The 14661-nt window shown below is 43.1% G+C and overlaps 1 protein-coding gene across 2 annotated transcripts in view; it reads right to left on the bottom strand.

The window, feature by feature from the left end:
- Positions 1–14661, bottom strand: part of LOC306848742 (espin-like) — a 75804-nt gene that overhangs the window by 41442 nt on the left and 19701 nt on the right. For both annotated transcript variants that reach the window (XM_079383483.1, XM_079383484.1), the window contains exons 3-5: positions 11073–11259; positions 9775–9957; positions 825–956 (exon numbers count right to left, since the gene is read on the bottom strand). In XM_079383483.1, the coding sequence (XP_079239609.1) occupies positions 825–956; positions 9775–9957; positions 11073–11259 (502 nt within the window). The remainder of the gene's footprint in view (positions 1–824; positions 957–9774; positions 9958–11072; positions 11260–14661) is intronic.

Here is a 14661-nt window from a genome sequence, read left to right as displayed (position 1 = left end):
ACACTGTAGCAGACTACTAACGTAAAATGCATTAATATCAGTCATCACTCAATAACTCCTCTTATGTCGTAGCAAGATGATATTTCAAAGCATAGTTTTATGATCAAAGCCCTGTATTTATTGTAGGGGCAAAACATATAATGCAATGCAAAACAATGATGACTGAGAGATGAATAAATGATCCTCAAAAATCTGATGTATCATATTTAAGAAATGTTGCATGATTTTTCTAAAACAAAAAGGAGGGTGTTTTATACACAAAGTCCTTATACTTGCTAAAAATAATAATAATAAACTATGAATCACCAGTCATGACAAAACACCAGCAGGCATATAGTAGATTACGTACAACAAGTGTTTCAGCAAAGTTTTGATCATGTTCAATTTAGAGGCCGGACCTTGGAAATTTGCTAATCAAATCAAATATGATACAGTAGAGTCGACTTTATAACGTTAAAACCTTGTACACTAACACAGGATTAGATGAGATGTTGGTAATCCCCATTACTGGACAATGAGGGGAAAACTGACTGCATTTCTACAAGATGATATCAGGCGGCTAAACAATCAGAAAATGACAGAGTGCACCTTAACACTTGCCACTGTAAATGAAAGAAATCCAAAATATTAAACCACAAACATTATATGCAAATATTAAAGGCTAAACAAAGCAAATTACAAAAAACAAACAAAGAAAACATTGAATTAACATATTTTGTAGTACTGAGAATGTAAACAGAGATAAGTGAGCATTTATAATAAGAATTTAATTAGCTTTTGTTGTAAAACCCTTGCTTTATGGTTGTGTCTGTGCTGTTTCTCACCATGTTTTCCACAGTGCGGATGTACTTGGCACACTGCTGATGCCCGTTGTATTCAGCCAGGTCTGCCGCTGAGAATCCATCCTGGTCCCGTATCCCCAGATCCACTCCATTCACCACCAGAATCTGACAGCACTGCACAGAGATACAGACATTTACAATAACCACCAGATAGACTAATCTTGGGCTGTGTTATTAAATATATTTACCGCTGTCTGCTTGTCAGGGAACTGTTGTGTGTCTGTCATGTGTTCCTGCCCCTTGTGCCCATATTTGGTTTGTTTCCTGTCCTTGTCATATGTAATCATCAGTTAATTCTTGTCTAGCCGTGTTCGTCTCATTAGCGTGTGTATTTAAGTTCCTGCCTGTTGAGTTTCGTGCTGTCTGGTCTACTCGTTACTCCCCGGTGTTTGATGTCTGTGTCTTGCCCTGCCTTGTCTTGCCCTGCCTTGATGTCTGAAGTAAAGTATGTTATTTGAGTTTACATCCTCGTCTGCGTGTTCCTGGTTCCTCCCTCGTGTGTGCACCGTGACAGAAGACCAGACCTAAACAGTAAGCGGCGCCCCTTCACCTCGTTTTGTTTTCCGTTTTTTAAAAAGTCTTTTGTTTGTTCCTGTTTGGTCTGTCCCTCGCGGCATGGAAGTCGCCACTCCTCCTTCTGCCCTAGCCCGCGTCAAGTGGGCGTGGGAGTTCGGCAGGATTACCGCGAGTGCCGCGAGTCCGCTGGCCGCGAGCCCTGCAGTCTGACGATCGCGGGAGAAGTTCGCCGTTGTCCGCGGCTCATCCAACCCGCCGATCGCGGGAGATATCCGCCGCTGTCCGCGGCTCCCAACCTCGCCGCTCACACCGAGCCCGCCGTTCGCGGGAGTTCACGCCGCCGTCCGCGGCACACCGAGCCCGCCGTTCGCGGGAGTTCACGCCGCCGTTCGCGGCACACCGAGCCCGCCGTTCGCGGGAGTTCACGCCGCCACCTGCGGTTCACCCAAGTCCGCCGTCCGTGGGGAAAGCCAACCCACCGTCTGCGGCTTCACCGTGCCCGCCGTTCGCGGGAGATAAACGCTGCCGTCCGCGGGGAAAGCCAACCCGCCGTCGGCGGCTCCCCCTGTTCACGCCGCCGGTCCGCCTCTGACTCAATGCCCGCCGGTCCGCCTCTGACTCAATGCCCGCCGGTCCGCCGCTGACTCAAGCCCACCGGATTGCCGCTGACTCAAGCCTGCCGGTCGCCGATACCCTCTCCGTGGATCAAGTCCACATGTCACGGCCAGGAGAGCCGTGTTTGTGTTCGTTGTGCCCACAGGAACATTTTAAACTTACCTTGTCGTGTCATGTCTTGTCCATGGAGACTCGTTTGGGGCAGGCGGCTCCTTGAGTTGTGGCCATGGAGGCCAGTCGCAGCCGCTTGCCCCCCCTGTCGCAGAAGTGGAGGAGGTCGCTGAGGGACCCTGTGAGGGCCCCTGACTCCTCGTCATGCCCAGAGGAAGACTCAGCTTCCTAGCCAGCCCAGGAGGGCTTCTGGTTCCTGTGGGATGTCCTGTCGTGTTTGTCTGACCCTGGAGGGTTTCTGTCGTGTCTTGTACTGTTTTGTCTGTCTAGCCCCGGAGGGCTCCTGATACCCCCTGGATTCCCCATGGAAATTTTGGGGGGGGGTAGTAGAGCTCTGGGTGGAGTGGGTGGGCCGAAGAAGGATGCCATGGCCACAGTTACCACCTGCCATGGCCTCCTGAGCTCCCTGCTCCGCCATGGGTCCTGTCTGTCTGTTCCGCTCTGGAGGTCCCCGTCCTGTGGTCCGTGTCTGTCCTGAGAGGCCTCCAGAGCGCCCACCCCCCCTCCCCGATGGAACTGTTAAGGCTCGGGACGAGCCTTTCGGGAGGGGGGAGTTATGTCAGGGAACTGTTGTGTGTCTGTCATGTGTTCCTGCCCCTTGTGCCCATATTTGGTTTGTTTCCTGTCCTTGTCATATGTAATCATCAGTTAATTCTTGTCTAGCCGTGTTCGTCTCATTAGCGTGTGTATTTAAGTTCCTGCCTGTTGAGTTTCGTGCTGTCTGGTCTACTCGTTACTCCCCGGTGTTTGATGTCTGTGTCTTGCCCTGCCTTGTCTTGCCCTGCCTTGATGTCTGAAGTAAAGTATGTTATTTGAGTTTACATCCTCGTCTGCATGTTCCTGGTTCCTCCCTCGTGTGTGCACCGTGACACTGCTAAAGCAAGCATTACTATTCCTATTGCACATATTTATGACTAAACGACATCTGCTGAAAAAGTGTGCGCTCGTCCTGAAGGGTGTAAATAGAAAGAGCTTTGAGTAAAGTATGAATGGTGTTCATGAATGCTGTAAAAGGGTACTTTGTTAATGACAGCTGTCATGCGTTTGGCCCTCAGGTGGAGAACAAGAGACAATACCCTCTGACTGTTTCTGTGGGCTGCTCTTTCTGTCAGCAGCCTTCAGATGGATAATGTTACAAACCAATAAAGGTGACGCAAGTCTGTGGAAAGTTCCAAGCAGCTCTAAAGTTTACAGCACTTTCACAATAATCTCATACAGGTTATGGTATAAATCTTTTTTTTCTTAATTCTGTATTAAGAATGTATTAATTCTAATTATAGTAAATTCTAATAAAAGTGTTTTTCTGATTAGTGAAGGATGAAGGTGAATATAAATGTTATATCATCAAAAAAATCAACAAAGATCACAAACCAGGCATCATTTAGCCATTGAACAATACGACAAAAGGACAGAATAAGGCTCAGGCTGCTGAATAAATAAATGCTACAAATAAGGGCTATAACAGTTATTAAATATAACATAAAAATGCATAATAATTGCAATAATAATTCTTTATAATATATTGTACATACAAAAAGGAAAAGTAATTTCATTTTTATCTCAACTAAACTTTCTATTGAATTACTATTGACTTGCTGAGAGTGTATACTGTAACGGTCGGTGGTTGTAGAAATCAGAGCGCTCGACGAAGAATAACAAAAAGCGACTTTATTAGGCATCAACACACATAAACCATTGTAAACTTAAGATCCGACAAGGATTGGGACAAAACTGAATGCATATAAAGAAACGGGAAACAAAGGAGCAAACTAGATAATTAATCAAACACAGGTGACAAGACTAAATGATGATTACTAATTAACTAAATAAGAACAGGAACTACCAAATAAGGTCAAAACAGAACTGAAAGGAAAACCGACATGTGACAGATATCGCCCCCCTCCCGGTAGGTGCGTCCCGCACCGTAACAGTAACATCGGGGAGGGGGGGTGGGCGTCCTGGAGGCTGGCATAGGATCAGGACAGGGAGGAGAACAGGGAAGCCTCCAGGGCGGATCAGGGGCCTTGGGAGGCCATGGCGGGACTGGAGATTCGGGAGGCCATGGCGGGACTGGAGACTCGGGAGGCCATGGCGGGACTGGAGATTCGGGAGGCCATGGCGGGACTGGAGATTCGGGAGGCCATGGTGGATCTGGGTCCTTGGACGGCCATGGCGGATCGGGGTCCTCGGACGGCCATGGCGGATCGGGGTCCTCGGGCGGCCTTGGCGGATCTGGGTCCTCGGGTGGCCTTGGCGGATCTGGATCCTTTGTGGCCTTGGCCTTTGGCCTGGCCACACAAACTGAGGCTATATGCCCCCCCCCCAAAATTTCTTTGGGAAAGTTCCCCTCAGGCGGCCATATTGGAGGAGAGGGCTCTTGGGGGCGCTCTGGAGGAGCGGGCACTTGAGGGCGCTCTGGAGGAGCGGGCACTTGAGGGCGCTCTGGAGGAGCGGACTCTTGGGGGCGCACGGGAGGCGTGGAGCTGGACGGAACCAGCGGAGACGAAGGAGAGCTGGACGGGACCAGCGTAGATGCAGGAGGGCGCTCTTGCAGCGCGGACACTTGAGGGCGCTCTTGCAGCGCGGACACTTGAGGACGCACGGGAGGCGCGAAGCTGGATAGAACCAGCGGAGACGAAGGAGAGCTGGACGGGACCAGCGGAGACGCAGGAGGGCGCTCTTGCAGCGCGGACACTTGGGGGAGCTCTGGCAGCGCAGACACTTGGAGGCGCTCTGGCAGCGCGGACACTTGGGGGCGCTCTGGCAGCGCGGATTCAAAAGGACGCTCTTGTAGCGCGGACATTAGAGGGCGCACGGGAGGCGCGGGGCTGGACGGGACCAGGGGGAACTCAGGTGAGCTGGACGGGACCAGCGGGAACTCAGGTGGGCTGGACGGGACCAGCGGGAACTCAGGTGGGCTGGACGGGACCCTCTTGCGAGGTGCAGGGATAGGAGGGCACAGACGAGGAGCAGGCACTGGATGGCACTGGCGAGGAGCAGGCACTGGATGGCACTGGCGAGGAGCAGGCACTGGATGGCACTGGCGAGGAGCAGGCACTGGAGGGACTGACATGCCCTCAAACTCTATCAAAATCCCTACCGGCACCTGTTTTTCCTTCCTCGGTGGTTCGGGGTGAACCGTTATAGGCGGCGGGATCCTCTTCAGCGCGGACGGCGCAACGTTCATCGCCCCTTGCGGCGGAATCCTCCTCGCCGTGGGTGGAACATTCATCGCCGTGTACGGCGGAATCCTCTTCGCCGCGGACGGCGCAACGTTCATCGCCCTTTGCGGCGGAATCCTCCTCGCCGCGGGCGGAACATTCATCGCCGTCTCAGGCGGGACGAATTTCTTTTGGGCGGTGGGTATGGGCGAGAGGCGAATGGCGACCCGTTCTCCCCAAAACGGGTGGCCTGGGTAAGCCGCGACAGGCAGCCCAACATCCCACGCAGAATGGGCAGGGGCGAGCCGCGAACGGCGGCGTGAACCCCCGCAAACGACGGGCACAAGCTCAAGCATCTTGAGCGTTGATCGCGTCTTCGGTATGTGGTCGGATCTTCTGTAACGGTCGGTGGTTGTAGAAATCAGAGCGCTCGACGAAGAATAACAAAAAGCGACTTTATTAGGCATCAACACACATAAACCATTGTAAACTTAAGATCCGACAAGGATTGGGACAAAACTGAATGCTTATAAAGAAACAGGAAACAAAGGAGCAAACTAGATAATTAATCAAACACAGGTGACAAGACTAAATGATGATTACTAATTAACTAAATAAGAACAGGAACTACCAAATAAGGTCAAAACAGAACTGAAAGGAAAACCGACATGTGACATATACTAACCAAACCTTATATGAAATGCTGTAATGTCACTTATTTCTCATAAATAATCTATTTTATTAAAGCTATGTATTATGCCAAGAGTTCACAAATGTCATATTTATGAATCTTTCTTGATTTTTCAAGTCAAAGTCAAGACATAGATGCTGTTATAAAGTAAATCACTAAAACAGATGTTTGATAATATTAAACTATACTGCAAAATACTGCTCATGATTGTTGCTCATATAGCACACCTGGCTAAAATGATGCATCTCTAGTTTGTAATGCCAACAAACAGTTTTGTGCAATGTTAAGTAATCACATAGAATGAAGGATAAAGCAGGACTTCTAAAGAACTAAAAGTATCCAAAATGTAAAGTTTTAGTTACACGTGATTGTTAGATCAAATCTCCACAGCAGAAATATAGACAGAGTTTTTTATTTTATTCAAGTAATAGTCAAGATATAGCTTCTCTTTTTATATACAGTCATGGCCAAAAATATTGGCACCCTAGGTAAATATGATCAAAGAAGGCTGTGAAAATGAATCTGCATTGTTAATCCTTTTGATCTTTTATTAAAAGAATTCACAAAAATCGAACCTTTCATTAAATGTTTTTCTCAAATACACGTTGGACACAATTATTGGCACCCCTAGAAATTCTTATGAGCAAAATATCTCTGAAGTATATTCCCATTCATATTCACAATTTTGAGCACTCCAGGGTGATTATGAACATGAAATAATCCAGCCATGGCTTCCTGTTTCACAGAAATATAATTAGGAGGGAAAACAAAACCCAAATTGCCTTAATCATCCATCACAATGAGAAAAACCAAAGAATATATTTCTGATGTGCAGCAAAAGATAATTGAGCTTCACAAATTAGTGAAGTGGCTTTAAGAAAAGAGCTAGAGCAGTGAAAATTCCCATTTCCACCATCAGGGCAATAATTAAAAATTTCCAATCAACAGAAAATGTTAAGAAACTGCCTGGAAGAGGACGTGTGTCTATATCGTCCTAATGCACGGTGAGAAGGAGAGTTTGAGTGGCCAAAGACTCTCCAAGGACCACAGCTGGAGTCTCGGGGTCAGAAAACCTTAAAAAATATGGTCAAACAGCACCTACATCACCACATGTTGTTTGGGAGGGTTTTAAGAAAAATTCTCCTAGCTCATCCAAAAACAAACTCCAGCATATTCAGTTATCAGACACGACTGGAACTACAAATAGGACTGGCTTCTATGGTCAGATAAAACAAACAAAAAAAGCTTTTTAGCAGCAAACACTCAAGATGGGTTTGGTGAACACAGGGATAAAAATTTCCCCATGTGCACAATGAAATATACTGCTGTATTTTTGATGTTGTGGGCCTATATTTCTGCTGGAGGTCCTGGATATCTTGTTTAGACGCATGGCATCATGGATTCTATCAAATACCAACAGATAAAAAATCAATAAGTGACTGACTCTGTTATAAATCTTCTAATGGGCCATGTTTGGATCTTCCAGCCATACAATAATCCAAACACAAACATCAAAAACACAAAAAATGGGTGACTGAGCACAAAACCAAGCTTCTGCTGGCCATTCCAGTCCTCTGACCTGAACCCTGTAGAAAATGAGTGAGGTGAACTGAAGAGAAGAAGCACCGTCATGGAGCTGTGAATCTAAAGGATCTGGAGTGATTCTGGATGAAGGAATGGTCTCTGATTTCTTGTCAGGTGTTCTCTAACCTCATCAGGCATTATAGGAGAACATTTAGAGCTGTTAAACTGACAAATGATGGTTTCAAAAAGTATTGAATAAAAGGGTGCTGTTAATTGTGGCCAATGTGTATTAGAGAAAAACATTTATTTCATAATGATATTTCCCCCCATTTTAAATTCTTATTCTCCAATGAAAGGTTAGATTTTTGTGAATTTTTTAAATAAAAGATCAAAAGGATTACTATGCAGATTAATTTTCACAGCCGCCTTTGATCATATTTACCAAGGGTGGCGATATTTTTGGCCATGACTTGTAATTATACAATACATTACTAAAACAGAGATTTGCTTTATATTATAGATTAATTAGAACATTAGCTCAGTTTATTTGTACATCTTGGCATTCCATCTCAGATGAAACGGTTTGAGTTGAAGATCACATTAAATTATTTGTACGACAATGACTCTGTTATCAGAATCAGAAGAATTCAGATTCAGAATCAGAAAGAGCTTTTTTGGCCAAGTATGTTTACACATACAAGGAATTTGTTGTAGTGACAGAAGCTCCACAGTGCAACAGAAAGACAGCAACAGGACAGGACACAGGTAATAAAAGAATAATATACAAATATCCAAATAGGCAATGTACAAAGCAGCAAAAACACAATATATAATATAGACAACTATGTATGTACAGGTCAAGTATGTGCAAATTAGAAATGAGAAATAAAAATAAAATTAGTGAGTGTGGTGAATGGATAATGTATTATAGTTGTGTGTTCCACGTTTATTGTTGAGTGTTCATGAGATGGATTGCCTGAGGGAAGAAACTGTTCCTGTGTCTGGTCGTTCTGGTTCTCAGAGCTCTGTAGCATCGACCAGACGGTAACAGTTCAAAGAGGGAGTGTGCTGGATGTGAGGGGTCCAGAGTGATTTTGCCACCCCTTTTGCTCACTCTGGATAAGTACAGTTCTTGGAGAGTGGGGAGGGTTGTACCAATGATTCGCTCAGCAGTCCGGACTACCCTCCGTAGTCTTCTGAGGTCAGATTTGGTCGCTGAGCTGAACCAGACAGTTATAGAAGTGCAGAGGATGGATTCAATGATGACGGAGTAGAACTGTTTCAGCAGCTCCTGTGGCAGGTTGAACTTCCTCAGCTGGTGAAGAAAGTACAACCTCTGCTGGGCCTTCCTGACAATGGAGTCAATGTGAATATCCCACTTCAGGTCCTGAGAGATGGTGGTGCCCAGGAATCTGAATGACTCCACTGCAGTCACAGTGCTGTTCATGATGGTGAGTGGGGGGAGTGCAGGGGGGTTTCTCCTGAAGTCCACAATCATCTCCACAGTTTTGAGCGTGTTAAGCTCCAGGTTGTTAAGACTGCACCAGACAGCCAGCTCCTTAACCTCCTGTCTGTAAGCAGACTCGTCGCCGTCCTGGATGAGGCCAATCAGTGTGGTGTCGTCTGCAAACTTCAGGAGCTTGACAGAGGGGTCTTTAGATGTGCAGTCGTTGGTGTAGAGGGAGAAGAGCAGTGGGGAGAGTACGCAGCCCTGAGGAGCTCCAGTGCGGATGGTACGAGTGCTGGATGTGAATTTACCAAGCTTTGCTAATAATCATATGCTGTATATAGTCAACATTAAATCAGTTGACCCCATTTACTTACTTTCTTTATTTACCTGATCTTATTGCGCATGCACAATTTTTGTTTTCTTTGTTTCTAAAAAAAAATAACTGTTTTTCATTTGTCTTTGAAAAGAAATATTCTTTTGGCAGTGAAAATATTTTGGAAAACATAAATAGGAAAATATATTGACCAATAATAACTACAATAATAAAACATTGTTAAATGTACTGCAAATACATTTTCCTATTTTAACCCTAAATACTTTATACTAAAAGCGTGTTCACAATTTATGATGTGTTCACATTTCACAAATACTGCATGGAGTTTTATATTCCTATGGTTGTAATATCACAATATAATTTCTCACTGATGAGTTTTAGATGTCAGAGCTGTAATTATAATTGCAATTGCATTTGCAAGGCAAGAGAAATGTAAGAAACATTCACATACTGTAGTCTCTCTTACATACCTCCAGCTCTCCGTTCTCGGCTGCGTCATGAAGAGGTGTCCCACCCCAGCTGTCCATCACTATCTCTCCGCCGTGAAGCAGCAGCCAGCTGAGAACCTTGGCATGGCCGCGGCTGGCAGCAAAGTGCATGGCAGTGGCCCCATCATTGTCTCTGTCAGACAGGCTGATTTCTGTGAAACTCATCTATACAAGACAAAAAGTTATAAGTAGTTTGTACAGATATGATAAAATGTTTCCTTTCCCTGTTTGTTGACTTCTTAATATGCAGGTCATGTAAACATACAACAAGTCTGATCAAGAACCTACAGATATTATATTAAACTATACTGCAAAATATAGCATATAACTCATATAGCACGCCTGACTGAAATAATGCACCTTTAGTTTGCAGTGCCAAGTAATGTCAAGTAATTAAACAGAATGAAGGATAAATCAAGACTTCTAAAGAACTTAAACGCTCCAAAATGTAAAGTTTCAGATCCTGCCAGGAGAGATCTGTTTTTGGATGAGAAAGCCAGGAAAGAGCAGAAGCAGGAGACAAATGATAATAACATAATGGCATTAAAACAATGAGCAGATTTTATCTATCAATATTAATTAATATTTATTGCACATGCATCTGATCAACAGAAACAAGTGTTTTTACACCAAATTGCTTCACATTAATATCCCACTCCATTAAACCTTGAAACTGTGACATTTTGCCTTATCTTTTATTCGTGAAGATAAACACTCCATGAAACGCCAAAATCACAGACTGAACAACAATAACAAAGAAATTAATAAATATAAAAAAAAAACATAATAAAAATTATGATAAATGATATAAATGAAATGATAAATTACATAAACGACTAAGGATTATAAATTTAATGATAAATAATATAAATGACTAATGATTACAAAACAAAAGAAAAAAGAAAAATCAAACCAAACAAGTTTCTGGTTGCTCTCTTGAAGCTACACACACATAGGTTGCTACTGAAACAGATCCTTAGATCTTTCAACATTAACTAAATTATTTGAAATGCTCACAAACTTGGACGCTTTTCCGTAACATTTGGTTGTTGTTGTTGATGGAGAACTTGCATATGTGCTATTTATGTTTCATTTTTGAAAATTATTTTCTGTGACAATCAACATTATGTTGATGAAGCTTAACTTGTGTTAAACCTGGGAGCATTCCGTAGAAAAATACTGGAAATCGATTGCTTTAAATCATACATAAAACATTACGTTTGCAGTACTATGCTCATCCATTAAGGCCAACCTGTGAATAAAAGCTGTTTTTAGCTCACCAGCCAGACAATGACAGTGTTGTGTCCCATCTGGGCAGCAGCGTGCAACGGTGTCATCCCATCATTGGCTCTGATACTTGGCTCCGCCCCGCAGTCCTTCACTAGGTACTGGACGACTTCCAGGTGGCCCTCCTGACATGCAAGGTATAGTGGTGTGGCACCATTCTTAGTTTGGAAATTGACAACTCTAAAACACAAGCAAAAACATCCTTTTTGAGTGTAAAAACATGGAACATGAGCAAAACCCTGACCCTTCAAAATCATATCATATTACTGCTTTCAATTACAGCATTGCCTTGTGCTTATACTGTAATTTAGGTAACACTTTATTTTAGGGTCTCGTAACTAATTGCTAATTAGCATGCATATTATTAGAATATTAGCCATTTATTAGTAGTAATCAAGCACATATTAATATCTTATTCTACATGACCTTATTCTACATCCCTAATCCTACCCAATACCTAAACTTAACAACTACCTTACTAACTATTAATAAGCAGCAAATTAGGAATTTATTGATGGAAAAGTCATAATTAATAGTGAGCAAGTGTTACCGAAATTGAATGATAATGTGACAGCAGAAAGAAGCTAACTTGCCTAACAGAACCCCTGATAATATTTCATATTATCTCACCACCATGAGACAATGGTGTTTTCAGTGTTGAGCCAATATTTGCTAAACTGTTAGCATCTTCCTGTCGGGTCACTTGGGTTTTTGGCTTGTTAATGCACTGTTATTGTGGTTTCTTGGTGGATGATTTTTGTCTGAAGTCAAAAGAAGCCACCCTCAAATCTATGATATTCAGGACCAGTATTCACAAAACATCTTAAGGCTAAAACTATCTCATAACTCCCCGATTTTGGAGAAAATCTTTGCTCTAAGAGTATTTCACAAAGCATTTAGTTTAGCTCCTAAATCTGTGAAACTTTAGGAGTAGTGAAGAGGACTCCTAGACCGAACCACAAACTATCCTAGAATGGCTGTTGCCGGCAATCTGCCTTGGAATGTAAACATTTTAGAAACATTTGATAATAATGAGCTTTTAAAAATGAATCGCCTTAATCGCGGGGGTATTATGTCTGTTGTAGAACTTGTCGGGAACAATTTTCCTTTGATTACCCTATTTCCTTGCTTTCATTAACCAGTTAGGCAAGAAGTAACAGCTCTTCTTGCGTCCAGTTTGGTTTTCTTATTATCAGCCATGATTATTCCACTCTGTTAATTAAAAGGCTGTTTATATGCATATCCGCTAATTGTTTACAAGAAGCATACATGTAAGAGGCTGACAATTAGCTGAACATATACTTGTTTAATTAGTGACTCTTAGCATGCATTTCAAAATATTTATTTGAATGTGGCAATTAACATTTTTATTTTTAAACATTTATTTGAATATGGCAACAAAAAAATATTGCTCTACAATATTTCTATGAATACATCTCTGACAGAGACCCCTCCTTTATCAGCCAATCAATGTGCGCATAGCTAATAAGCATGCTGACATCATCCATAGCAACAAGGTCAGCCCCGCCCCCTTTGTATTAGATTAAGATTTATCTCTATACCTCAGTAAAAGTTTGTCTCAGCAGCTTTGTGAATTGGTTTTAAGAGAAAGCTCTTAGCTAAAAACTCTTAATGGTAAGATAAAATGTCTTGTGAATACGGGCCCTGGTCTTTAGATATGACTCCGATGCCTCCTTCAGAGTAAATCTGTCTAATCTAATTTCCTAATCTTTACCTTGTTATATCATCATGGCGGGTCAGACAAAGATGAGATGATGTAGATTAAGGTGCAGTTTAATTACTTTAACCAAAATAAAAACAACAAAGGCAATCCAACTTAATAGGAATCAACCTAAGAGCTTCACAGCTGGTGAAGACAACACCAGACAGAGAACTAAACCAAACGAGGGAATATAAAGCTGCGTTCACACCATGTCGTAATTACCATAATTACGAGATTACAACACGTGACATTCTACTCGGAGCTGAATTATGTGTTTCTATAGCCAAAACACAATAAATGCTGTCATCGCTTTCGGAGATGGATGCCTGCTATTTGGGCAGTTGTGTAACAGTTCTGGGAGGCAATAATAAAGAAATACTTTGATGACAGACTTCGCAGACTTTCAAAATGACCAATACAACATTTCAGATGTTGATCGGTCCGCTGGTTAGTCAGGATTTGCCATCCCATAGCGCAAAGTCACATGACTTTTTTTGATGCGCATGGAGGAATTTACTTGGCAAATGCATTTCCATCTCCCATTATTCACATTAACCCTTTTTCACACAAGTTAAAAACCACCTCAAGCGAATGTAAAAACTTTTTTGCGAATTAAGGGATTTTTTATTCGAAATTTGGCGTTTCCATCACTCATTTCTGATGCGATACTTCAAAATGTGCATAAAAACAGGGTGATAGAAACATAGCTATGAATGACTGAATGATGCATTTATATAGCGCTTTGTGTATTGCTGTACACCCAAAGCGCTTTACAATCATGTGGGGGGGGGGGGGGGGGGGGGGGTTCTCTCCTCAACCACCACCAATGTGCAGCATCCACTTGGATGATGCGACGGCAGCCACAGCACAACGGCGCCAGTGCGCTCACCACACACCGGCTACAGGTGGAGAGGAGAGAGAGATAGAGCCAATCAAGTGTATGGGGATTAGGTATGGGGATTAATAGTGTTGCTATTGGCAACACTATTAACGCCAAAGCCTTCTCATGCTCCAGAACTTGCAAGATGGGAATGTTCTGAAAGTTACGTCTTGGACCAGTGACAGCTGTACCACCTGACCACCGACAGATTCATTTAGGTGCTACTTAGGCGTTAACTCAGAGTCCGAGGACTTTAAAAGCTATGAGTAAAATGTCACGTGTTGACATGTCAGAATTACAGTAATTATGACATGGTGTGAACGCAGCATAAATACGGAAGACAACAAGGAGTGAAACAAGGCATAGGTGGAACTGATCAATAACCAAGGCAACAGATGACATTCTCACAGAATGGAGAAATTGTGGCATTAATCTTCCAACTATGCTTGGACTTTTGTTTTTCCAGTGGCAGATAATAACATATGCAAACATGAGTCTCATGCACATACATTGAGGGAGAGGCCCAAACCACACAGCCAAGAATATCAGAGACTTAAGAGAGGACTTTTGACTATAGGAGACCACAAAGATGACAAGCACCACTCAGAACATGTCCAACTGTTTGCGTTTAAAGTGTACAACAAATCTGACACGTGTGTGCACTTAAAATGCAAATCAAATTTTTTCTGTCTATTTGTATATCTGCTAGTTCAACCAACATTTAACAGCAATTCTCTAAATTTTTGCACCTTGATCAAAAGGTAGTTCAAAGAGTTTCAATCCATACTCCAGATTAAAACGGGTTTACTGGAGGATCGCATATTAGTGTAAAGATTCCACTGAAGGCACGCGCAGTAATGAACCCAAGTGCAGTTTATTTACAAACAAGAAATCCAAAATTCAAACATTCCAAACAGACGAAGGCTTGACATGAAACAGGCTTGACTTGAAACAGGCTTGACTTGAAACAGGCTTGACT

Source organism: Barbus barbus (assembly GCF_936440315.1).
Source record: "Barbus barbus genome assembly, chromosome: 28".
NCBI lineage: Eukaryota > Metazoa > Chordata > Actinopteri > Cypriniformes > Cyprinidae > Barbus > Barbus barbus.
This window is presented reverse-complemented; position numbering and strand designations above follow the sequence as displayed.